Here is a 26448-nt window from a genome sequence, read left to right on the forward strand (position 1 = left end):
TCAGGAGCAGTGGGCTTCGGGGACTGCAGCATGTCCATCTTTTGCTCGGCCACAAAAATGTGGAATAGTTTGGGCTGCTTTGCTCACCTGGTAAGGATTAAAAGACATTCCGTTGCCAGCTGGGGTTAGTCAAAACTGTTTGCAAGAAACCTGCTCCTGAGGTCTCAGTTGGCCGTGACCATGTTTGCTTTTTGATCTGGGACAGATGATCTCTGAGATTGAACACCAGGGTTTTATGTGGCCATGGCCTGGCTCTGGGAGAGGGTGTCCTGTGCTGCTGAGCTTTACCAGTAGTTCTCCTCTGAGAGGTCGCCAACCATGCAGGGGAGGAAGTGGAGGGTTTGTGCTAATGTGATTGGAGCAGTGTTGGCCTCACTTGCCAGAGGAGTGCATGTGGGGCACAGGAAATCATAGGTTAGGAATGTCAGCAATAGGATAACTCTGAGCTATTTTTGCACTGGTCGTGGGGTCTGGTGAGTGGCTGAACCCTCACCAAGATATCCATGCAGCCTAATGAAAAGCTTAAGTTAAAGATCTGAGCCTTAAAAAGAGGTGTTCTGATGGGAACCATTTGACAAACAGCACCTAGACCAGGGCTGCAGAGGATGCTTATGCTATGGATGTAGTGTTCCACTTTGAGCAAGTATCCATGTATCTAATTTTAAGGACAATGGCTCCTGATTCGGATAATGTGGGCTTTTTTAATTTCTGCAGTCTTTATTTATCACTGCTTGCCCTTTGGATGCAGATCCTGAAAGTCTTCTACAGGCCCAGGAGCACGTTGAGACTTTAAGAGTGTTCTTGAGCTTCAGGTGATACCTGAACTTCTAGCTGTTGAGTGTTGTGTGGGTCCAGTGGTTATATGCTGTTGACCTATTGTAAGAGCAGTTGGTTGCCGACAGCAGGGTGCCAGACTGAAGGTGAGTGCTGTGCCCTCTGAGGAGTGACTACAGATCCAAGGGTGCCCTTAGTGTATTGCCCTGGTTGTGGCTCTCCAGGGAGGACTCTGGAGAGCAGTGCTGGGGAGAGATGTCCTGCCACCTGTGTTACCAAGGAAACAGTGGCTGCATTTCACAGCTGCTGAAGATTTTTTCATTCCAGAGTAAAATATTAATTTCCAGACTGCAGCTGCATCAAGCTTCTTGGGCATGAGCATGCTGATCTGTTTGGTTGTGCCTGACCTTTGGGCTGAGTTGTGGCCAGATCTCAGATGTGAGTTTCCTGATGCTTTGGATCTCTGTCCAGCAGCTTTTTAAGTAACTTGGGGATGCTGAGATTTCAGGCTGGCCGCAGTACTTTTAGAGGGTATTAGAAACAGGTCTTGGAAGTTTATCCCTTTCTGCTGAGCTCAGCTGCCTGCCTCTACTCTGCCTATCTGCCCTTTTTCTGAGAGCCCATTCATTAGCTGTGCGTGTTGTGTGTGTACATGGAGGTCCACGCAGGTTACTCTGGTGAGGAGTAGCAGCTGTGGTCCATGGCAAGAGCTGCAAATGCTCTTACAACAAAGACGTGGTTGGGCAGTATCTCACAGTAATATAACATTTTATTGACCACAGATATCGCAGTCATCGGTGCATATTTAACCAACCATGAGAGAGCTGTTGATTGTACTGTGATTCAAGAGGTCTGGGGATAACCTTCCCTAGGGTCTGGCTGTCTTCTGTGACTTGTACTGGGGAGGGTATGCTTGTGGATGAGCAGTTTGCTACTGACTGGTAATTTTAAGGAAGCCATGGATCCAAGAGCTGAGAAGTCTTTTGTAGGTTTTCATTGGGTCATCTTCTGGTCATTCTGAGCCATTGTCTGATCTGTGCGTCCTTCACTAAGATCACCTCCTAGGGTGAATCTGCAGGCTGTTCTTGCTCAGATACCTCGTTAAGGACCTGTCTACCAAAGGAAATCAGGCCAAGCAGTTATGTCTTGGCAGAGGGGCTGTTAAGTTGTCTGACAACACAAGTCAAAGTATCATTTTCAGGAAGAGCACTGTCTCTTACCTTCTGCATGGCTGCAGAAAAGGTGCTCAGTTTCCGGGTTGTGCATGGTGCCTCCTGTATGTGCTGGACATGCAGCTACTAGTGCAGATACTGTGGAGGCAGCTGGTAGGTAGAAAGCTGGCAAAAAGACCTTCTCTCTGCTGTCTCGGTTGCTAGGGGAGCAGTGCTCAAGGGCTGTGCTGTATCAATCTGTTTGCAGGGAGCAGCCCCCTCTGCTCCCCTCACCCCATCTCGAACTGCTGGGATTTGAATGTGGTGCCTGTAAGTGACAATGGCGGAGGCCAGCATGGCAGCATGTACATGATGGAGGGCACTGAGTTCCACAGCATCAGCACTGTGGCTTTCTCCTGCTGTGGCCCTGTGCTTATCCAGCTGTCCTGCAAAGGGTGGTGTGCTCTGGCAGTCTCTTTGCACATCAGCAACCTAACGTGCCTGTGGGAACTCTGGAGGCCTTCTTGAAGGAAGGAAGGAGAGGATGTCTGGTGTAGCTGTGCATGTTCTGGGGAAGCTCTCTACCGAAGAGTCTCAGTGTTACTTCCTCCCACGTTTCTGGGAGCTGTATAGGTTCAGCAGTGTGTCTGACACTTTTCAGAGGCTGCCAGGCTCTGTTTGCTCTTTCCCTCTCTCTTTAAGGCTAGAGAAATGGGAGGCTTGAGACAAAGTAAGTTCCATTAATTTAGGATCAATGGCTATGTTTCTTTGCCTGTCCCTTCTGATGTGATGGGCTAGTTCATATACTGAAGTTGTTTTCAGTGAAGGATTTTCCACCTGAGGTTGAATAACCTTGAGAATCACTATGACCAATCAAGACTGGTTTGTCATCTCTTCTCATCCCTTGGTTGTAAGACACAGTGGCTTTGCTATCTTTGTTCTGGTGGACAAGATGATACTGACAGCTCAGCCTCACACAGAAGTGTCGGACAGCACATGGGCAGTGTCATACAACTGAAGCTGTGATGCCAGTCATTTACTAAGAAACTCTGCTCCAAGAATGGAGGATTCTTCTATTTAAATAGTTTTGTATTTCTTGATTTAGAAGATGAGGTTCCTCTTGCAAAAGGGGTTGAGGTGTTTCAATACAAGAAGAATAGACTTATATAACCACTGTTAGAGAAGTTTGAAACAAGAACATTCAAGAAGGCTGGATTAAAGGTACTCATGTAGCTTGCTGTTTTATTAGCCTTGACAGTTTGAATCAATGAACTTTATTTTCATGTCATTTGAGACTGTGGAGTCTTTAACAAAAGAGAAAAAAAATCCAAGTAAGTGTCCTGCTATGTGACATTATCTTGATATCTGCATGATCACTGCTTGTGTTAGGGTGGACCTAAGAACATGAATATGGCTGTACTGTTTTGGTCTAGAAGTGCCTTAGCCCTGAGTCCTGACTGTGGCTGACAGGTTGTTTACAGGAGGAGCATAAGAAGGGCAAGCACAGCTTCCTGGCCCTGAAGGTGAATAGCTTGGGTGCTTCCTTGGCTGGAACCTTTCTCTGTAGCGGGTGAATGGGAAAAGCCTTTTACAGCTTGAAGTGGTGGCGGAAGAACTTATAGGAGAAAAGGGCAAAAATTTTGAACAAGTAGCCCAGGGCTAGATTCACTGGAGCAGTCTGGACAGATGCCAGTCTGTAATAGCTAGGCTGCTGAGTGCAATGTTTAGCCTCTTGCTTCAGCCAGGGTCTTTCCCAGGAGACTGGGAGTGGCTGATGGGAAGCCACACTTTCCTAAGTGTTGTAAGGGAGATTTGAGAAACTGTAGACTAGTAAGCATCAAATACACTAGTAGAAGCTAAAGAACACAGGTAGTGGAGCACATGGATAGATACTATGTTACTGTATGGGCCCTTTTGTAACAAGAAGACTTGTCTCTCAGCTGTTTTGGTATTGTTGAGGCATAAGAACTGTGAGGTACAGTTGATATACTGCTTGGAATTCCAAAAGGCCTTCAGCAAGGTTTCTCAGAGGAGCTTCTTAAGAAGCGAGGCTGCTGTGGAACAAAGGGAAAAGTGCTCACATAGATAAATAATTGTTTAAATAGGTAGCAGGAATGCATACTCAGTTGTCATGGTGAAAGCTCACCAGTGGAGATCTGGAGGGAACTGCACTCAGGTACCTGTTTAGTATAACCCTAAATAGAAATTCTCCTTTTTGGAGAAGATTGCTATAGCACTGAAGAACTCCAGCCCAGGGAGCACCTGCTGAGGGACCATCTTTCACATATACTTACACATACTTACTCTCTGCAGAGCTTTAGCTGCCCAAATTTTTAGGGAGAGTTTGTGATGTTGTGATGAAGACTTCGATGCAGCTTAGATTTGAGAGTGTTAAGAATCTGTCATCTTTTCTTGGCAAAATGTTGGTTTAGAGTCCTTGAAATTTTCCAGAGATCAGCACAGGTATTTAAAGTAGGTGTATTCCTTCATCCATCGTTTTTGTGAAGTGCCAGATGATATTAGACTTATTCCCTTTCCTTAGAAAGAGGAATGTTGATGCTGAATCTTGGGAAAATCGTCAGGCATGGAGTACATTCCGATCAGATTCTGACAAAGGCCATTGTGTGAGGCGCTCTGGCAGCTGGAGACAAATGATTTAGCTTACTGTGGCAATGGTGTGAACTAGCTGCAAGTTTTGATGTGTTGTGGGGTTTGGTTTTTTTTTTGTATATTCATGTCATATACAGTAGTGCAGTAGCACACATTTTATTCTATACCTATGCTCATGTCCCCAGTGCCTTGGCTGTTCAGGCATGTTTATATATAAGCTCTGCCAGCCAGACTTTCTACTCTCCCATCCTAAGAAGCTGGCAGTGGTAGGTCACAGTGCAGTGGAAAATGAGGAGGAAATAACTGGGAACAGAAAACATGTATTGTTCCAAACACTGGGAAACAGCTCACTCATGAGCACTCTGCAGTTCAGCTCTAATCCATGAAATGCGCAGTGCCCGCTCGGGCACCCAGCGCTGAGCTGGCACTGTGTTTGTTGCACAGCTACTTTGGCTGCCAGGGCTGTAGGATGACCCTCTCACACTGCGTATATTCATCGCTGCTCTCAGAAGTGAGAAGCTGAAAACTGAAAGGGCGGAATGGTGAACCCACCCTTTACCTTGGTAACCTCCCCTCCAGGGTGGTTGCTGTTGCCTCTTGGCAGTCTTCTCACCTGCGTTTTGCCTGTGCAAGGATCCAGCCAATTCACAGAGAGGCCCTGAGCATTTGGAGAAGGCCGACGACATCATAACATCTACTGGAGGGCTCAGTGAGTGCTGCTGGGCCTCTTCTCTGACCTCTGTGTGTGACGTGCATGAACAGAATGTATTTAAACTTTCTACAGGGAAACATAGATACCTGTTCACATACGGAGCCCAGCTTGCGTCAAGTGTTGCTAGCCCCTATCTTTGCGCTGCAGTATACATGGATGTTTGGGTGGGCTTGTGTTGGTGGCAGGGCTTGGGGGCTTCTTGTTCTCTCATGGTGTGGCTGTTCCTCTGGGGAAGTGCTGGCTGCTTGCTCCACTGCTCTTGAGGAGCTGCTTGCTGGCATGTGGGAGCTCATTGTAATTCAGGGGAAGTAGCTGAAACTTCTTTTCTTCTGGAAAAGTAGGTTGGGGAAATCTGCCTGTCAGGAATGTCTGGAGGGAGAAAAGGGGATTTGGTGAAGTTGATAAGAGCCCAACACAATCCACCTCCATCTGGTTTTGTAGAAGAGATTTGTGGCATGAATGTAAATCATAAAGGCTTCTATAAAAATACTGGTTCCTGCTAGAGCGGCATCTGGTGACCTGAGGTGCAAGTCCAAAGTGGGATCTTCGAGTCCAAATTCTTTGTGATCTTGGGCATTTCACTTTCTTTTTCTGCACCCTGCCTTCTCACCCGAAACAAGGAGCAGTGCCAGGAGGGGTTGAGGAGGTGTGGCTGAATGACCAGCAGCTTTGGCAGATTGTGCAGTGGGTTGGGAGGATGAAGTGAATCGTCCAAGCTCTAGTGATCCGTTATAGTAGCAAAAGGGGAGATGAGTGCAAACAGCTGTGTTTTGACTGGTTGCTTTTTATCTGGAGGGGAAGAGCCAGGGGTTGGTGTGTGTGTGTGGACGATTGCTGTTGCTTGTCTTCCACTACAGCAGTGGAAGGGAAATGTGATTAGCCAAAGAAACACTGCGTTGGCTTGGACCAGGCCTAATAGGAGCTGAGCAGTATTGTCCAACTTCTGGCAACCCGGCTGGCTTCAGTAGCTCTTGTTTGCACTCCTCATTCTCCCCGACAGGAGCGTTTTGAGCCTGCTCTGAATGGGTCTCTTTCCTCTTACCTGAGAGGTCTTCAAAGATGTGCAATTGCTGCTGCCAGGACTCTTGTCAGATGAGTCCTTTGGTCGGAGGATCTTTTACCACTGCACCCTGATCTGCCTTCCCTCAACAGCGGCACATCCCAGGCCAGCCTGCAGTGGGAGTGGTTCACAGCAAGTTGGCCTTCCTTCCTATATCCATCTCATTTCCATGGCTGTGTGTTGTGTGATGGAGACAGAGCAGTGCCTGGTAAAGGGTCTTTGGACAGACATTGCCCACAGTCTGGTGAAGGCATGCAAAGAGCGGAGCTTGACCATAGGCACATTTGCATTTGCGTGGGCTGTATTTGTGCCTCACTACACAAAGCAACAGCTTGCAGGGCGTACTTGCTTGAGCTTGCCACAGCAGGAAGTGAAGTGTGGGCATGGACAAGGAGGGGTGGATCCTGTGCCACCAGCTGGTGCAGTGACTTGCAGCCTGCAGAAGACATTGGGAAGTGTAGCATGGTAGCTCTTGTGTGTCTGAGGCTTTGCTACCTTGGAGAGGGGCTTTTTAATAGCCTTCTGACTTGCAGGTTATGGGCTGACAAGTCTTGGAGGGCAGCAGTGTGTCCTGCTATAAGCTTGTACTGTAGCCAGGGCTCCTGTTTGACCACAGTTCAGTAGAACAAAAATGCTTTCCTTTTTACAATGACTGTACTTATAACAGACAAGGTGTGCATAAGGCTGGATGGAGGAGAAACCTTGTGAACAGCAGCAGCCTCTTCTGTTGTAGTAGGAGACCTGTCCTTGCGTTGCTGAGGGCAATCAGCATTTACATATGTCTAACCTATCTCTTCCTCTTTGCAAATGTGCATAGCTGGTAGCCAAGTGGGTGCTGAGTTTTCTAGCTGCCTCAGATGTGAAAGAAATTTATTAAATGTTGCTGCTTCCAGTAAGTGGTGGTCTTCTTCCAAAATGGGAAAAGCCAGTTTGGTTTATGTTAGTGAGGCAGGTCAGATTTTTGTGAACATTGATGGCTTTATGCCGTTATCTGTGTATAGAATTGCTTTTGGGTGACATGAGCAAGAGTTTCTCATTCTACCGATTCTTAGCCCAGTATCTAGTCTTTGAATATGGTAGTAATATGAGCCAAGAAGACAACCTCATTCTTCTACTCTGCTGATGCTTTGGGACTGAAGTCCAAATCTAGATCAAAAGCATCAAATGTGGGTGTCTTAAAATGCCAGGCTCAGCTGGAGGCATAAATTTCAAGATGGAAGTGCCTCACGAGTTCATATCATAAAGATATGTCCCAGGGAGAGAGGTTTGCTTCAGAAAACTCACTAGGACTCACCCTAAAAATGTTGGGCCAGTGAAGAGAATCTTGTTTAGGCACAACAAAATCAATGCATCCTCATGTAATTACTTTTGGCAACATGCACTCATCTGTGACTGATGCCAGTGCAAATTCTATGGACCTCAAGCCTCTTTGACAGAGTTCAAGATTTGGATGCTGCTAATAGGACTCCTTGGAGGCTTGGATGATAGTTGGATACCTTGTCCCTTTTGGTGGTGAGAAGAGAAACATGGAAGGCTGTCAGACAATATAAACTTCGATTCTTCGAAATGGGTCAGAGCTGGAGGACCAAATGCTGATAGTACTGTTGCTGCTGCTGCTAGCAGACTCCCCAGGGCTCTGCTGCAGCCTTGCTTCTACTTTCTTACATTCTGGAGCGTGTCAGCTATACGGAAAAAGCTTTATGTGCCTTCTCACGGAAGCAGATTGAAGTCAGTAATTCATCTCTGGAAAGTCCTTTGCCACTTACCTGTAGCATAGCTGTTGACAGCAGCATGGGACCAGGATGATCACCAAGGTAAAGTGTACCCAAGCATATGCGAACTCCCTGCTGTCTTTCCTCCTTGAGCCCTATAAAAATGTTAGGGTTACTCAGCATATTCATTTCTGGCTTCCTTTTTTAAAAGTGAGAGTGTGACTCACTTCATGTTTACTACATTGAAAATTCACAAATAATTAATCTGCTTTTGTATGGAAATGAAAGTTCTGTTAAGATCTCCAAAGTCAGTCCCTTAAGATTAGCTCACTAAAACTACTTGAGATGTACTGGATTATAAGAATATTTATTTAAACATGTTTTGTGTAGAAAGTCCAGTTAATTGGATGGAGGATTGTTATTCCTGAGTAGTCAGGAACCAATGGATTCTGTTCAATGCCCTTCAAGAATCTGGAACTAACAGATCTTATCATGTACACTCTCTCCTTTTACTTGGAGGTTCAAAGAGGAAAATCAGCTTTCTGCTTTTTCAGCCTTCCAGTTGGGTTTCTCAGCTCCACAACTTGCCAACGAACCGCAGTGTTTCAGTTCTGTTTGCAGAGGTATTCTGTCTGTATATCCACAGCAGGAAACTGCTGTCAAGGCTGGGGCTGGCACTCAGCAAACTCTGGTTCCAGATGTCAGTCTGCTGAGTTCCCTGTGCTCACTTTGAGTTCTTTCAAGGTATGAAGCATTTTTACTGCAGAATGGTTTTTTAAGTTTGCAGAAAATAGTTTTTATTAGCTGTATAGCAGGATGATTGTTAGAATTTCAATGTACTTTTTAGGTGTATTTCTCTTTACTAAAAGATTTGAATAGAATTTCTCAACTTTTGTGTCCACTTTAAGAAGTGCTGGCTTGGCTTTTATCTGCACATCTGCTTTGGAGGAAGGCTGTTACAGAGGAGAATAAATAGAAGAGCTTTGTTCAAACATTCTTGTTGCACTGAAGCTCAAATATAATGAAATCTGAAGGGAGACCCAGGATTACGGAAGGATGGAGGTTCTCAACCCAGATGAATAGCCACTGTTGTGTGGTCCCCAGAAAGGGCACTCACATCAAAAGTGTTAGCTGTGCATCCATGACTGATGAATCTGGCCTGGCGTCTGGGCGGGACTGTGCACTTTATTAGCAAGGTCCAGTTGTAAAATCCTGGCCTGGAGGACTGTGCCCTGTGAACTGCAGGTCCTGGGAATGTGATTTTCAAGAGCAGGTCCTATGCTCGCAGGACTTGCTGTCTGACTTCCGTTCATTCTTGGCTTCCCCAGAAGTGGCAGTGTTTTTCCTGCAGTGGTCCTGCTCTTGCAAGATGTGTTGCCTCTTCTGATGTGAACCTTCTTCCTTCCTTTGATTGTGCTGTTTGTTTGTTCCCATCCTGTCTTTGCTGACACCTTATATCTCCTCTGATGACACCAACCATGGATGGATGCTGCCTAGAAGCCCCTTTGGCAATGCATGTGAGTTGGATCACTTGGTGTATGTGGGATAATTAGGTACAATTGTGTACAGATGAAACAAAACAAGTTTCAGAAAAAGCTCACAAAAACCCTGTGCTGAACAAGGCTGATTTCTACATGCAGAGTGTTCACTTTGGACTAGGGTATGATCAGATTGGCTTGTGTCTTGTGACAATGCTGGAGAGTTAGTTGCTTCTAAGCAGGTAAATTTTGTCCCACAGCTAAGACGTGCCTTGGCCCTGTGCTGCACATGCTTTGGCTGCTGCAATGTGATGGATGGCAGGGTTGTTACTGATGAGGTTCTTGATGAGGGCAGGAGTAACTTCAGTGGGGTCCAATTTTAAGTGACGTGTATATGCTTCTCAAATTATGTGCTAATTTAAAGCAGGGATTATTCTTGTAAAGCCATATTTAAATTTGCCAGTGCAATTTTAGTGCATGTGAAAAAACCTAAACTAGTACAAGCTTGGCATATATCCTTCATCAGGTAGAAGCCAGCTGTAGATAGCATGTGATGGATGCAGCTGAACCTACTGTGGCAGTTTGAAATCACACTGTTCAGCCTCACATGGGTGTTGACAGAGAAGTTCTAGAAAGCAGTGCAGTAGTTGGTCGTGGACCCCAGTAAGCGCCTCTGCCTTTCCAGTCAAAAGATTGCAGTCATTTTCTTTCTGGTTGAGTAGCAATGCTCTTTAGTCTTTCTAAAGCAAATGGCTCCTTCGTCAATGGTTGGTGCCTTGAAAGGGAGATGTCTGGACCGTCTTCCTTCTTTCAGGGCCCAAACCTATTTTAATTCTCGCTGCTTCTAGTTCAGTTCCTGAGCTGTCTTTCTCCCTTGTACAAAGCAGGGTTGGCTGCACTCCAGGTCTGTAAAGACCCACATTGTTCTGTGTGGAACTGCTCATCACAACTGGTTATTCTCTTTGAACAAGCGTCTTTAGGTGTAGGTGACATCAGAGGACCTCGGTGGTATTTGCTTCTGTGGCAGGACCAAACTGTACTCCTGTTCCCTCAATGTGTCACTGTACTTTCATACTGGAGCCAGCCCCAGTGATGCTGCAAAATGGTTCTTCCAGGCAGCACTGCCAGGGTTGCAACAGATGAGAGGTTCACTTAAGATTGGGTGGTATTTGCCTGTATCACAACATGGCTCTGGGGCATGCTGTGTTGATCATGAGTACTTGTTGGTGGGGGCTGATGGGGCTTAGCTTTTTTATCTACTGTAGGACACACTGGGCTGAATATGGGAATCCTGGAGATGCTGGGCTGCTGCACTAGTGCAGGTGTTGGGGGGAGGCACGCTATATCTGCAGTGACAGTGGTGGAACTGCTTCTCCTGTGTCAGCTTGGTCCAAAGAGCAGCTCTGAGGATCTCCCACCCAGCAGCAGGTGGGACTGCTGCTGTTGGGCTGGGCATCCCTGGCCCTGCCACTTCTGGAGATATGTCTTATGTTTGTCAGCCTAGGTGCTCTGAGCATGTTGGATGATCTATGCAGCTTCCAGGATTCTGGATAGTTGCTGGGTCTCCAAGTATTGTGGACGTGTGTCTCTCCTCACCTCAGTCTCTGTGCCTCCATCCCCTCCACCACATCTGGGCTGATCCTGTCACCTGCCACTTATGATAAGGAGCAATGGTGATGCTCTGATACAAAATCTCTGATTGGTCTTTTATATGTTACACAAGTGAAGAGTGGGGCAATTGTACCCAAGGAACTGCGCTAACAAAAGACCCTGTCCTTTTGGACCTGAGTAGCAGTGCTCTTCAGCCTTCCTGAGGGAACAGTTTCTGCTGCCTCTTCTCTGTATGTGATTATCCCAAGGAAGGGATTCACCTCTCCTTTGAAGTGGCAGCCTATTTATAGCTGCAAACTGAGCACCCGTGAATGTAACATGCTACTGACAAGGTGATGAATGCTTTGGGGGCCTTGGCTTCTCTGGACTTGTCTTTTATTCTTATTTCTGCATATTGATGCTCATGCCTTTGGTAATTTGGATTGGTTTCATCTTTTAGATGCTTGCTTCTTGGCACTGGAAACTGAAGGTAGTGTGATCTAGCCAGGCTGCTGTGCTGCCCCTCCCTTGGGACATCAGGGTGGGTTGTCTGATGCCTTCACAGCATTTAAGAAACTGCCAGATATTTCTGAACTAGGTTTTTCCTTTGAGTGGTACCTTATTGGTATGTCCAGATCCCGGGCCTTTAGTTAAATTTGCTCCCCTTATATTGTTGTCCCTTGACTTTTGTCCTTCTCTTAAATATTGTAACTGTCTAGAATTTCATAATCACTTGCAGTCTTACTGCCTGCCCTTCTTAACCACTTCCTCTGTGTTAGAAAGAGTCAGATTCAGAGGTGTCCCCTCATGGCTGTTTTAAAAACTTTTCAGTATTATTCTGGGCTTGAACTAGCTTTTATTTATTTTATAGATTTCTTTTACAATTTGATCAGTGAACCAAAAAAGCCACGTTTTTGTCTCTTCTCATTCTTTTGACTGGTGCAGAGCTGCCTGTGGGCCAGTCCCAACGTATGTGCACTGGCATACATTTTTCTAACAGACTGTGTAGAAGAGCTAGGGACAAGTCAGAAACATTTAATGACCTCTATAAAATTGCGAGTACTTGGAAAGAAAACAAGGACACAGCGTCTGAACATACAGGTTTGACTTGGCCGACACATGCCCATATAATGGGCATAAAGGAGCACCCCTGTTGCACCAGGTGGCTTTGTGTGCACCTGTCATGCAGGAAATCCCTCACTTCAGCCGTAAATTCACTTGAGTTGGTGAGAAGGATTGTATGATAAACTACCTGTCCCTCTTATTTCCCGAGCGCCCCGAGAGGCACTCTGGTGCTCTGGTTAGCCCTACAACAATGTGCTTTAAAGAGAAGAAGTGGTTGGTAGGATATTGAGTTTTTCATGTATGTTACAAATTCAAATAGTCTTAGCCAGGCTGCCTTTGGATGGCTGCATGTGCCTGGCATAGCTGTTATACAGGATGTGATGAGGAGGCACACCAAGTTCTTCATGGACCTTTTTGCTGGATGAAATGTCCGTCATGATAGCTCCTGGCTCTGCTTGCAGCTTGCTGAGATGCTGGATGGGCACAGTGATCCTTGGAAAGCATGTCCTGTTCCACTGGAACAGAGGGAGAAGTGAGCAGCTCCAGGTGCATGGAAGGTCACTTGCTTAGTCTGTGTGCTGCTTGCTGGAGCCCCCAGGGCCCTGTCAGCCTGTGAGTCACTGTTTGATGCTGCTGAGCCCAGGCTGCAGTGCCTGGGCAGCCTGTTGGCCTGCAGGGAAATCTTGTGGCGCCAGTGAGCATGAATGGCTGCAGGCAGCAGCTGCCTGTGTGCTTCGCCTGGAGTGGTCCTCAAGGGGAAACTGCCCTTGCTTTGGCCCACTGGAGCGCAGGCTGCTGCCCGGACACAGCTCCTCTACTTTTGGAGGGCAGCCGGTCCATGCTTCTTGGTGCCTGCTCCCAGAGAGCCTGCTGTTACAGGTGTGGACCTGAGCACAAAGCACTATTCTGTTGCTTGAATTTTCTGGTAAATACCGTGGTACCCCTCAGTTAGGGATGTAGCCATAGCAATGTGTATAGCCTTCTCACTTCCACTCCAGCTGCATGGGTTGTGTGGCATCTCTGCCTCAGAAAAGTATGCATGGTTCGGTAGAAGTAGCCCAGCAGCTTTCGATTGCAGTGGTGTGACAAGATGGACAGCTCTGCCTGGAGGGGCTATTTCCGAAGCTGACTGATGAGGAAAAGCAGTGTACACTAGAGTGTTTGCAGGCATGTCTATGCTAAAAGGGAAAGCTGCTCTGTAGCAAACCGGTAAGATGCAGCTCCTTGCCATGGGGTGTGTGAGATTAGCTCTGGTATGTCTGTGACAGTGACAGAGACTTGAAGCAGCTGAAGGATCTTTCTAAGCAGACCTCAGGGTTTCCATTCCTCTCTCTGATCTTGCTTTTGACACTGGATGCACAGGGCGATTGTTCTCCTGTGATTTTAACAACTGTCCTTTCATAGCTCCCCCACTTTTCACACAGGGGTCCTTGTGTCATGTGTGGTCAGCACAGTGGCATCACTGGTCTAGATCAGTGGGTTAAGAGACTCGTGTATCACAGAGGTTAAAAACCACTTGGGAAACTCCATGCAGAAAATTTAAGCTCACTTTTAGTCAGCCTGGATCCCATTTGCTTTTGCCCAGGAAGTAGTCCACAGAGACCCAGAGGTCTGGGGTGCTGGGTGAACAGCAGTGCTTTCAGCAGCCCTGCAGTATGAAGGTACGGGTGGGTACCAAATTACAAACTGGTTAAAATGAAAACTTTTAAAGCAAAACTAGTGGGAAATGAAAGCTGTGAGCAGAGGCTAAATGCACCTGGGAAGACAGCACAGCAGCTTTGTTAAAATAACAGTGTTCCAGCCTGTGCAGATCCTGGGTATGGTAATACTAGGCCATAATGCTTTGGCAAGGCACTTTTCTGTTGCTGACTTTTTCTAGCACCGAGCAGCATGACCAGACTGTAAAATGACATTATGAGGTGCCAGAGTTGTATCTGACTTGAATCAGATTAAATGTTAGCAGGAAAAGAATTATGTCGGGAAGCATGCAATTCCCAAGAGTAGTCAGTCTTTCCTCTTAGCTTTTGAACCTGTTGGGCAACTTCAGGTAATATTTATGGAAGAGTAGGAGAGAAGTTTTAAAACCACATCACTCTGTATAAGGAGGGTGCAGGGAAGCCTCACGAGCAGCAAAATGTGTCAGTTTAAATTTTGAAGCTGCAGCCCCATCAGAGCAGAGAGCTGGGCATTCTCTGCCTTATCGGCACCTCTTCCTTGTGTTTTGCCTTAGTGTGGTTATATTGCCTGCTTATGCAGGCTGGAGGCTTGGGGAGCAGAGCTGTAGGGTGTGAGGGAGGCATTTAGTGCAGCTTTACAGGCAGGCATGAAGCTGTGATAAAACAGTAGCAGCCTGGCTGGTAGCTGTGCTGGGTCCAGGGCTGTGCCAGTGCCATCAGAGGTGGAGCAGCTCTTCCCTGGAGTGGCTTGGCTAGAAAGGAGGTGTTTGGTAGCGCATAGGAAAGCTGGATGGGCAGAAGGCTTTAGCTTGCCACGGTGAACAGTGGTACCTGCTTTAACTCTCCGTACTGGTAGATTCAGTCCCTGCTAGTTCATGGAGAGAGGAGACTTGCTAGGAAGGAGGAGCAGGAATAGCCTTGCCAATGCGGACTGGCTGTAGTGGCCTGTTTGCCCAGGTTCTGTGCTGGCTGCACACACAGACAGTGCTCATTCTGCTTGGGAGTTTGTGGTGCTGGGTAGGCCTGGCGCCACAGTAGCAGCTACTCTTTCCTCCCACAGTGGGACTAGCCACATTGGTAGGAATGACCCCTGTGATTGGGGCAGGAAGGATGCATGTCTTGTGCGTCGTTTTCTCTCCAGGCTGGCAAAGCACGTGGGAGCTCTCAGTCCATAGCAGGGACGGGTCAGGAGGTGACATTCTCGGGAGGAAGCAGTCCTGAGGTCAGGAGGTGGCATTCAGGTTGTATATTGACTTTAGCTGTCTGTCTGCTGTGTACGGTGTCCCACACTGAGCCATCCTGGAAGTGAGCATAGCAGCAAGCACTTGTGTCCTAGACACAAGTTCACAACACAAACAGCTAGTAGGCCAGAGTGGTACGCTTCTTTTCAAGGCTGCTTGTATTGCCGAGTCCAAAACTGTGGAGCTGTCTGTAGCTATGGAGCCTGCAAAGGACAGTTGTGCTTAGAGAAATCTGCCTGGGAACAGGAAGGGAGCATTTAATCATAGGCTTATTTTTGAATTGCCTCAATTATTGCATTTGTATTGGTCTGAGAAAGCAGCATTTGTCTTGTTTAGAAGCAATTTGCTTGGAGAGATGCTGGCATACACTTGCCCATGTGATGAGGCACATCCAAACCTCAGAGGACCGCTCAGCAGCCTTGAGAAGGAAGGCACACATGCTCTGGAGCAGTCGGCTGCAGGACTGACCAGCGGGAATCCCAGCAGCTTCGCTGGATTGAGAGTATCACTGCTGTCTGTGCTTAGGGGAGATGCTGGAGAACAGGGAATACTCCCTGATTTGGTATATGGACTCAGCCAAGCAATTCTGAGAGAGCTGTTTTTCTATTGTGGCCAGGCCTGCTCTGTCCTGAATTGGGATGCTGTGACCTCTGCAATGGCACTGAAGAAGTCATGCATCCTCCTGCCTCTGGTTCATTACCCTGCTTGGAACAGCAAACTCTTCCTCATTATGCCATGGGCAGCAAACAAGCAGAGGGATCTCAATGTTAGCTCTCGTCTTGAACAGCCATTCTTTCATTAGAAATGCAGTGTTATGGGTAGTTCAGATCTTCCGTCTGCACTGCCTGCATGTTAACATTTTGGCAGCACAAAAGCAGCTGAAAGCCTGAAGTAGATGTAGTTTTTTGGAAAGAAAAGCACTATGCACCCTGAGCACAGCACTGTTGCTGGTCTGTCTGCATCTCCTCGTGTGACTCCCTATGTTTAGGGCTGGTGTACACTCAGTAATGCCTCTTGGCTGATCTCTTTTAACAAGGATGTTTCAAAAGCATAATCTGTTAAAACCCTGTGAGGGAAACATAGTGGCTGGTCCAGGAACTGTTTTGGCTGCAGTTTGGCTACAGCTATCAGATAACAGTTTTGAAACCTGGGGAAGAGAATGATTTTACACGTCATGTTAGAAATTTAGAAGGATTTTTATATCCTCCTAGGTAGATCCAACAGATCTCTTCTGTAATGCTGAGTGAATCTTACGTCTTCCAGACAAGATCAGTGCATCCATTGCCTGGCTGTGCTCAGTCCTCCCTCATACCTGGCTACTTTCACATAGGTAGCAAGCAGCTCTGATAGCTGTTGCTGGTGATCACTAGTAGCTACTGCTGCTGGCTGAGACATGCACATGGTCTGTCAATGTTCTTGTCCCTTCTCTGAGCCTCTTTATCTTGTAGGTGCATTTGACCCAGCCTGGTATGTCTGCTATGACTTATCCTAACTGTTGTATCTCTTTGGGCTGTGACCTGCTCTTTCCTGTGCATCTGTTGTGAGTGGCTGTGCCATCTCTGTGGTATTGCAATGCTGTGAAATATCTATCTGAACACAGAAGAGTGCTAAGAGCTTGTGACGGGAGGGCAGGCTGTTTCCAGGGAGCCTCTGGGTGTCAGTCAGAGCTCCTGGGCAGACCCATGTGTGGTCCCTGCAGTGAGTGAGCTGCTTCTGAGTGTGTTTAATAGAGCAGCTGGGTGCAGTAAGCTCAAGGGCAAGTCACTGACCAAACCAGAGCTGTTCTGAGATCATCTGATGAGAGATTAAAGAGTTAGGCACACTTCCAAGGGCTGATTGGAGCAGGGCATGCCTGATAAATATATATACACAGTGAGATGGTGATGTTTAATGCAATTAAGAATGGACTGCCTAGTCAGATGAGAACAGCAGGGGCTGTTGGGGCGAGCTTTCTCTCCTGAGAAGATAGGAAAAATGAAAAAATGAGGTGTTTCAATTCAATACAGTGGTGCTGAGGTCCCATTTAATGTGCTGCACTGGCAGGGCCTGCACTGGCCTCTTTGAAAAGAGGCTTCAGTCTGTCTTGAATGGCCATCCCAGGGGGCATGTGCTAACCAGGACACAAGGCTGTGATGAGGACTCTGGGCAGCTGCGAGCAGCCAGCCATGAAGACAAAGAAAGGTGGATGTATCTACTTGCAGGACACTGTTTTCCTCCCTTTGCCTCCGGTTTGTCCTGACTGTGGATGCTGTCTTGCTCTTGGGTCACGTGTACCTTGCTGACACTGGCATTCTTTGCTGTTCCCAGCGTGCCTTTGCCCTCCGTCCTCGTCCCGCATAGTGCAGCCGTCTTGCTGCTGTGGGAGAAGGAACCCCTTCTCAGCACAGGCTTTACATTCCTTTGCTGTTATAACCCTCAGAGACAAAAGGAAGAAGAGTGTCCTCCAGAACATCTGAGCTTTAGCCTTGAGTTTGGCCTGTCTAGAGGCACTTGGAAGGAGGTGGCATGATGGAGGGGACCAGGAATAGTCACATGGGAAATCAGGCTGGATTTCCTAAGGCAGGCATGGCCATAAGCTGTGGAATGCTTTACAGGAAATGAAGGGATATAGCAAGCTGGGGAGTTTTGGCTTCCTGTCCCTCGTGCTTTGGGATTTCCTTTGGGAAGGTCACTTGGGAATTGGGATGAGTCAAACCTACTGCAATTTGAAGTAACAGAAGTCTGCTCTGGATCCAGCATCAGGGCAGACATGTGCTATTGGTAGCGAGCTGCTGTCAGCCACGATGCTGGGGAGCCAAAATGCCCCTCTCATGGCAAGGAGAGGATTGCTGGTCAGCACCAGGGCTCTTATGCTGCACACCACCTTGTGTAGCTCAGCTGGGAGACCTGGTACACAGCAGGCAGCTGGTGGCCCTGGCCCTAGCTCTTTCCTTTGGGACCTCAGGAGGGTGCTCTAATGGCCTTTGGCCTCTTCATCCTACTGTGTTACACCACTTTAGTGCAGCTTGCTTTGCTTGCCGTTCCCAGGCCACAGCAGTTGCGGTTGCTGGAGGGCAGAGTCAAGAGTGTCCTAGCAAGCCTTGAGTGCTCTGTCACGCTTTCCCGTGGGGAGGCTCTCAAAGCAGGCTGACGTCAGCTTTCATCCCAGTTCATCTTAAAGCATGTAATTGGCCCACCTACCCGTCCTGATGCCTGAGCTGCAGAGCCTGATGAAGAACCTGCTGCTGTCCCAGTTCATCGATCCTGTTTGTTGACAATGGGGACTTGGTTTCTGAAAGTGGAGTAGGTCTCTCCTCCCCTCTGTGTGCATCAGCGGTGTCTTGTGCGTATGTATCACTTATGGCTCAGGGAATATCTTGACATCAGAAAGCTGTGGCTGAGAGCGCATCCTGGGCAGTATCTCACTGCTCACACCCCATTTGTGTGCTCTTCCCTCGGCACCTGCTTTGGCCAGTCTCAGAGGTGAGCTGTAGGGCTGGCCACCCCTCTGATAAGAGGGGGTCAATCTGCTTTTACAACTCCACTCTATGAGACTAGCCAGTCTGCAGGGCGAGCTGCAGGGCATCCCCATCGCCCGGGGTGTCTGGTCTTGGCTGGCTGCCTTCTGCCCTCTAGTGGGAAGCTTTGCAGGAAATAGGTACCGCCCAGCAATTGAGCAGGGATGCGGGAGTGTCCCGTATCTTTTGAGCCCCGCTGAACATCGGGCATCTCTCCAGAAGCCCAGTTTCAGAGGTGGATATCACCTTGAAAAGCAAAGCTGAGCTGTCAAAGTCAGAAAAAATATTGAGGGGTTGCTAAACTGCTGCTTTTGAAGGATTAGTCCACAACTATGCATCTAATAAGGGTGGTAGTGTTGACGAGGGAGCATGGAGGGTCAGTGCTTGGAAAGCTGGATGCGCTTTTAACATTTGTAGGTGGCATGAGAGCTACAGGCAAAACCCAGGGAGCCTGACTGCTGCCACTTGAAGAAATCAGTGCAAATATTCAGGAAAATAATCCTGCCCAGAGAATGAGCTGCCACTCACCAGTGGTCATTAAGCCAAGCACTGAACAGCCCAGGGTGCCAGCAGAAAAAATCTACCAAATCTGCTCAAAAGGACTGTGAGATCTGCTATTAAGGTTGTTAGTGGCCAGATGTACCTTTCAAAGAGCCCTCATTGCTGCCTGACTTTACACTCTAGCCTTCACCTTCCGTGTATGATCCCAGTAGAAGTGCTCCTTGGCACCTCTGCCTCCTCAGTGCCTGTGCCCTGTGCAAAAAGAGGTGTCTGACGTTCCTGGATTATACAGAGCTCAACCCACTTCTCTGCCAGGCACCTTTGCCTGTTCGTGGATAAGTTTTGGGTAGTAGCTCCGGTTTTGCAGGGTCCTTCTAAAGCTGCTGCTCCCCCACTGGGTATGGTGTACCCCCAGATTTTTTTTTGCTGAGGCCATAGGTAGGATAAAATTGTTTTCCTCTCCTTACTAGTTGCTCACTAGTTACTAGTGGCCTACAGGCAAAGCACAGGCTCTAACCTGCTCCTCCTGTTCTGTGCACATTTTCGTCCTGTTTTCCTTCCCTCTCTACCAGCCTTAGGAAGCCTCTGGTTTGTATTCCCCTGGGATCAGGGGCTTTAGGGATGTGTGGCATTCACTGAAACATTGGCCTTGAAACGCAACAGTAAAACCAGCCACTGTGTGTGTCGTCTGTGAGCAGCAGTCACCTGTTGGGACAGGAGGTTGGATGAATTTGCAAGTAACAGCTGGAGCCGGTGCTTTGCTACTGACACTGAATTTCACAAAATGCATGAGTTATAGCAGCTTTGCTTTTCAAGATGAATGCACAGGCCAGGTTGGTGACAGTGTTATAAGTGTTTCATCAGACTTCGCAGCAAAACCTCCAAATTTGTCATTTGACTAGAAAGGAAGGAAACATCTGGGAAGCTGCAACCTGGAGTGGAAAAAAGGAGGAAAAAATGTGCCGAGAGTGATGCTTTGGTGTGTTTTCAAAGTATGACTATAGTGTCTAAGAACATAGTCTAGAAAATTGCATACTCTGAAAATTTCACCTTTGAGGTTTTAATGCTATCAGATAGTTAACTCAGTGAACTCCTCGTTTTGCTCCTTTCTCTTTTCCACCACTCCCCCCCCGCCGCCTGTCTTATTTTGATGTCATTGTTTGCAGTTCGTAATCCCAGCTTCAAAAGTCAGTGCTTGCTTAGCTGAGGTGGGTGAGTGTGTGTGTCTGTGTGCATGTGTGTCAGTGCACACATGTGCATGCCCCTTAGCCGGGGGTGGTGCTGCCGGGATGCACGTGTTTGTGTATATGTGCCTGTGCTCCTTCTCGTTGCCATCATCTGAGCTGGGGGTGGTGGCAGTGATGGCTGTGTGAATGTGTGTATGTGTATGTGTACTCCTGATTGTTACCTCCTCAGCCAGCAGCTGTGGTGGGGTGTGTGCTCCCGCCTGGTACCAGCTTGAATAAGGAGGTAGAGCAGAATGAGTGAAAAACAGGAGCTGCTTTATTTTGTTGCATGTTTAAAAGCCATGATCAGGAAAGGGGGCTTTTTAGCTGACTGGTCATTCCTGTTAGTGATGGAAGAAAGGCAGCATTTTTGAAGACAGTACCAGGAAATGGTGAGTACTTCTCAGCAATAAATGACCAGCAGTGAAGTGTAGGAGTAGTAGAGATCCAGGAGGCTGTCAAACTGTCCTATTGGAGCTCATTTTCCTTGCTGCTATCAGTCACTGCTGCTGTCAGAGTGTTAGACAGTTATGCTCACCGCAACTCAATACAGAGGAAGTCCTTGCAGTAGTTCCACAGCTCGAGAGCAGTTGCTATTACTCTGTTTAATTATACAAGCAAGTAGATCCAGATTTATGAAAAGTTCAGTGACTTGGGAGGAATTGGACAGTGATCAGCCCTGGGCAAGACCACGGGGTACTTGCCGTGGGATTTGGCCGAAGTGTTCAGAGAGGCATACTGTTCTGATCGCTGTGGATTGTGCTTGTCCTGTTGAGATGCGCAGGGATTAGTCTGAGAGCCACTGCTGTCCAGTACTGGTGCTAAACGCCTAGTGGTGACACAAAACTGGGTGATTTAAGGATTGGTTAAGTAACAGATCAAAAGAGGGTCATAGGGGACAGCGAAGCTGCTAGGGAGCACCCTTAAAAAAATTGTGTGTTCTTGTGCTGCAAGGAAGTACATTTAGACTCCAGAACATGCATGCTAATCCCTGCGGGAAGGGTAGTGGTATTTTAGAAAACACTGTTTTGAGAAGGGGATGGAGTTGCAGGGTGCAAGCTATACCTGAGCTAGTGAGATCTTTGAGTGCTGCAGAGGGGGAAGAGAGGACGATGGAAGGGGGTAACCACCTTCCTGCATGTGGTATGGGAAGGACCAGGGACAGAGTACAGAGTCTCCCACTGTGTAAAAGAGATCTTGAAAACTGCAGAGGGGTAGAAAGAGAAGAAAGAAGCTTTAACGTGCCTTATCGGAGATAAAACAGCTGCCCAACTGGGCAGAGCTGATCAGTATGCATGTGCTCTTCCCTGAGGAAAAATACCAGGTACTGACAGGACTCTTGAGTGCCTCAGAGCAGAGCACGAAGAGCTAATGAGTGGATTAGTTTGGGTAAGGAGCGTGCTTTTTACAAAGAGAACAACCGCCAGGCAGAATTATAATCTTTCAATATCCTCAAATTAAAACTGGATATCCTTATGGAAGTTTTAATCTTTTGGGGTAACTTCTCCTTGCAGGTAACTGTCATAAGTAAATCAATGCTGTATGGAAAATTTGAGTAGATGTTCTGTCCTTGTCTTACACATTCAAGCCTCCTTCCTCTCCATGGGTTGTCTAGGGACTAGGGACAGTCAAAGTAAGCACTGGTTAGTGATGGTGTTGGCTAAGCTTAGTCTCTTTGCAAGCTTTTCCTTAGTACAGCCGGTACTAGTTGTACCTAGTGCATCTAGTTGTATCTAGTGGTACTAGATAGTTGCTGTACCCCATCTTTCTGGCTAGCACTCAGTCCTGCCCTAGAGGTGGCCTCCCTGTCTTTGGCAATGTTCCCCACATCTCACTCCTAACCTTGCGTAAGTATTTCTGGGGAGCGAGAAGCCTGCCCTAGGTGATAAGATTTCTCCCTTCCTACAAGCAGAGGCTCAGGGGACAGAAATGGGATCCCTGATTGCAGTGCTGGGGTGCACAGGGTACAAGGGCTTAGGGGGCTGTAGCCCTGGGCCTTGGCTGAAGGATTCCAGGCCATCTGGCAAAGAGGTGGGCAGAGCTTGCCTGCACTCCCAACTTCCTGACTTCTGGTTTCCACCATGCCCTGCTATCCATACACAAAGGACAGAGCAGCAGGGTTGCAGTCACAGTCCAGCAAACCTTCTGCACAAGCTAAAATAATTTTAGCAGGGATGGCAGGGGTGTGGTAGGAGGTGAGTGCTTGCTAAGCCGTAAACCTCTCCTGCAGTAGGGCTGGCTGTCCTTCCCTTTCTAGTATTGTTCCACCTCTGGGCTGTTCTACACTGCTGCTGTACATTAGCATAGAAAGAGCAGGTTTTTTTCCTTCTTAAAAAAAAAAAAAAAAAAGGCAAAGGGGAGTAGATTTGGCCCTCAGAGAGCACAGTGTGTCAGACAGAAAGGTATTTGGTAGTTGCCCATCTGTTCTCTGGGCAGGGTGGCCTAAATCTCAGGTACAGCACACTCGTATCCACAGAAGTCCTGGGTACCACTGGCTGCAGCAATGCAGACGTTGAGCAGGGAGCACAGAGGCCAGCTTGCAAAACATGAGAGTGCTGGCGTTCCTTGTAAAATTGTGTCTGGCCTGTGCTCCCTGACGCATAGTTCCTCGCAAGTAGTCTCAGTGGGAGTCCTGCGGCAGCCTCCTAGGCAGGAGGTCAGGGTGGCTGGTTGTCTCATAGGCAGTGACTAATCCTTCGAGCAGCAAAAGTAGCTCTTTTCACTCAGCCGTAGGCTCCTTCGTGGGTTTTTCCTGGAAGTGCCACTTACCGTGCTGAATCCCCAGGATTTGAGATTGTCAGGGTGTCTCGGCTGTATGAGGCTTCCTGCAGGGCTGCTGCCTCCTCGCTTCCCAAGTCAGCTCTGTGTGGTACTGTAGAAGCGAAGAGCTGAGCTGTGATGTCTGCATGGGAACATTTGCCTTAACTAAGTCCAGGATAAGAGTGGATTTAAGTGCTTTGGTTTATAAATAAACAGCACTGTCGCCAAGGTAGATTTAAGCAGAGCTGGCAACAGCCGTACTTGGGAAGGGATCTCTTTACCACATGGCCTGCTGCTGGACTTCCTGTCGCATGCTAATCCCATAAGCCTGCTTTAGCTCTGTTAATTTTCCTTCTTTCCTTTTTTTTTTCCCCAATGGGCTGTCTCAGTGGCGCATGAATGCCAGTGTTCCTTGGCCAAGCTTGTACCTGCAGCTGGGCCAAGCATCCAGACTGCCTTCCGAGCACCGGGTACCATGTGGCAGGGCCCCAGGGATGGTGGTTCCTGAATGTGTCCCATTCTCTCTGTCTTACAGGCTCTGCAGTCTGCGCCTGAAGAAACTCACGGTGCTGAAAGAGCTGGACAAAGAGCTAAGCTCTGTGCTTATCGCTGTGAAGATTCAGGTAGGCTTCTCTCCTTCCTGCTGCCTAATGGCAGCAAGCCCATCCTTGTGCCCTCTGTGAAGTGCCGGTTTGCATGTCCCTTGCCTTGTGCCCACCCCTTGCTTCTGTCTCGGTTAGCACCCTTGGGAAGATTTTGGCTCTCAGGCAGGTGAGAATGATGCCCCAGGGACAGCAACAAGCTGCCTAGTGCTGGTTTGTATCAGGGATGAATTTGATTAGGCCTCTGCACTGGGACAGAGTGCATCTTGCTTCCCTGCCTGCCTCAGCCAAGGCCCTCCTCTTGAGCTGCTGTTCAGAGTTTGGCATCCCCTACCCCACCGTTCCTGACCTATTTGACAGGCTCAGTGCTGGGTGGTTTCTGGCGATGCCCTCCATCCAGATCCCCTCCCTAGGGAGTGAAGGGTGGGAGAGGAAAGGTGCAAGGAATCAGCGGCTCTGTGCATGACTTCTGCTGACATTTGCACCCTGTGTGATCTCACTGCTTCCTCTGCTCTCCCCTCCTTTTCTCTGTGCGTCCCTGCTAGGCTTGGTGCCTCTACTCTGAACCAGGCAGAAGGGAGGGGAGAGGATCTTTGTCACCAAGGGGAGAGGGAATTTGCTACCACCCTGGTATATGCGATCCTCCCCCCTCCCTCTCTGCAGCTGGTGGTGAAGAGATGGGTCCCTGTGGGTGGAGGCACAACCTTTCCGCCTGCCAAAGGACAGCATGGAAGCAAGATGCCTCTTGAGTCTGCTGTCCTCGCCACAGCTCCCCTAACCCAGCTGGGATGCTGGTGTCCTTCCTTCGTTCTTGTCAGCTGTCAGAAAAGCTGCTGATCCCGTTGAAAGCACCATGGGGCAGGAGCTCAGCAGCTTTGTGCTCCCACAGAGCTCTTTGTGCTGCACACATTAGGATCTAAATCCTGGATTAGCACTGGAAGCTGCAGTATTAGTGGAGCTCTGGGAGCAGGGGGTTGCCTTCGTGTCAGACCTGATTCACTTGCACAGAAGGACCTGAAAGCAAAATAAGTGAAACCTGGGTGAGGATGCTGTGGTCAGTCACTTGGTCATCAGGGATGCTGTGTGTCATGCACTTGGTCAGTGTCCCACTTTGCTGGCCTTTCCATCACTGTGTGTATGGTGCCATTCAGGAGTGCTGAAAGCACTGGGCTTTCAGCCCCAAGATCCCCAAGACCTGTGCCCCTTTGGTGCAGGCTTTAGCAAGGGAACAACCTGGGCAGGTAAGAGCTGCCTGGCCTCTGGAAATGTGGGAGCAATCAAGGCTGGGCCATGGGTGCCAGCAGCACAGGGCGCCCTGCTGGGAGCCAGCTGGGGGCTGTGGGTCCCACGTGGCTGGGAGGGCTAGGGCTAGGCTGGTCCCTCACTGCTTTGATCTCCTGCACTGTCAGCCCAAGCTGTCTGTGCTTCTCTGGACTGGGGAACCTTGGGCTCCCGTGCAGCCTCCCTTATGTTGGGGCTGCCATGTGCTGAGCATGTATGTCCTCAGCTGCCTACTCTCTTATGCACTGCAAATTTGAGACTGTGGAAGAGGCTGCACAGTGGGACTCCAGCTTTTTCAAACAGATCACCCCCACCCCTGCTACAGGCCAACCTTGCACCCTGTTGGCAAAAGAAATTAACAGGCCTCAGCAGTGACTGTGTGAGCCACAGGGGCTCTTCACTGCAGGGCTCCTTTCCCTGTCAGGGCATGGAGGCCGCATTCAGGGTCTTTATTTAAACATGGTCACCTCCTCTCTGTGTGGCCACGTACCCGTGGCTGCATGATGGTGTAGGCTTCCTTCAAAGCTGAAGGAAACTGGAGGAGAATGCTTCTGCTCACATGACCCTGTGGCTCAACACTCCTTGTGGGAGCAGGGTGAATTTGTGTGCCTCCCCAGGCTGCTTCCACCTGCCTGACCAGCCACCTTGGCAGGGTCAGGGACTGCTGAGCCTTCCTGAAAGGCAGATGGAAGATGTAGGCAGCTTCAGCGCAGCCTGCCTACAGAATGGTCTCAGATGGATCCATCCCTCCTGCTCCTCTCCTAGGTAACAGATGAGTCACACTAGCAAGAAGCCGTTTGAAGGCTGCCCAGCACGCGTTGCCGTCTCCATCTTTTGGATGGAAAAGCTGATACATGTAATTTGTGGAGAGCCTGCAAGTTCCCAAGGGGGCAGCTGGGGACTAGTGGAAAGGGGAGCTATATTTTCTCTCATTTCAGTAGTAGGTCTGTTTGGTTAGGGAAGTTCCCTGTCAGGAAGTTGCTGCTCTGAAAGGCAGATTGCATGGAAGCAAAGCTCTGACCCTGCCTGAGTGGGTCTGGCACCAAAACAACAGTCCCAGCACTGGAGACAGCCTGCTCAATGAATGTACGTGACTCAAAGGGTAGTGTAAGCCTGTCTAGAATATCTGATCTCTTTCACACAGTGATCATGCCATTCTGCTCTTAAAAGACAGCTTCCAAATGTGGCATGTGCTGTCATCTGCTCCTTCATCTGAAAAGATCTCTGTGAAAGGACTAAGGGAGCTTTCTGTGTCTACAGAACATACCCATTTCCCAGAGGTGACTTGAATATTGAATGTTCAGTGGCTTCCAGTGAGATAAAGTCTGAACTACCATGAAAAAGGGGACGTACTCTCATATCACTGACATGTTTTTTAAGCCTTTATCCCTCATTATTTGTTTTAACAGACTGGAGATGTCATAGAGTGTTTCCTTCTGTGTATTGTTTTCAGCATGGCATTAAGAAATTCGCATGTGTCTGTCTCAGCTCCATAAAGATGCAGATATCTGT

The 26448-nt window shown here is 48.3% G+C and overlaps 1 protein-coding gene across 1 annotated transcript in view; it reads left to right on the plus strand.

The window, feature by feature from the left end:
* Positions 1–26448, plus strand: part of LOC104344982 (phosphofurin acidic cluster sorting protein 1) — a 69954-nt gene that overhangs the window by 25144 nt on the left and 18362 nt on the right. Inside the window, exon 2 of the mRNA XM_086482253.1 lies at positions 23589–23676. Within this exon, the coding sequence (XP_086338379.1) occupies positions 23589–23676 (88 nt within the window). The remainder of the gene's footprint in view (positions 1–23588; positions 23677–26448) is intronic.

Source organism: Leptosomus discolor, chromosome 2 (assembly GCF_034619465.1).
Source record: "Leptosomus discolor isolate bLepDis1 chromosome 2, bLepDis1.hap2, whole genome shotgun sequence".
In the NCBI taxonomy this organism is placed as follows: domain Eukaryota; kingdom Metazoa; phylum Chordata; class Aves; order Leptosomiformes; family Leptosomidae; genus Leptosomus; species Leptosomus discolor.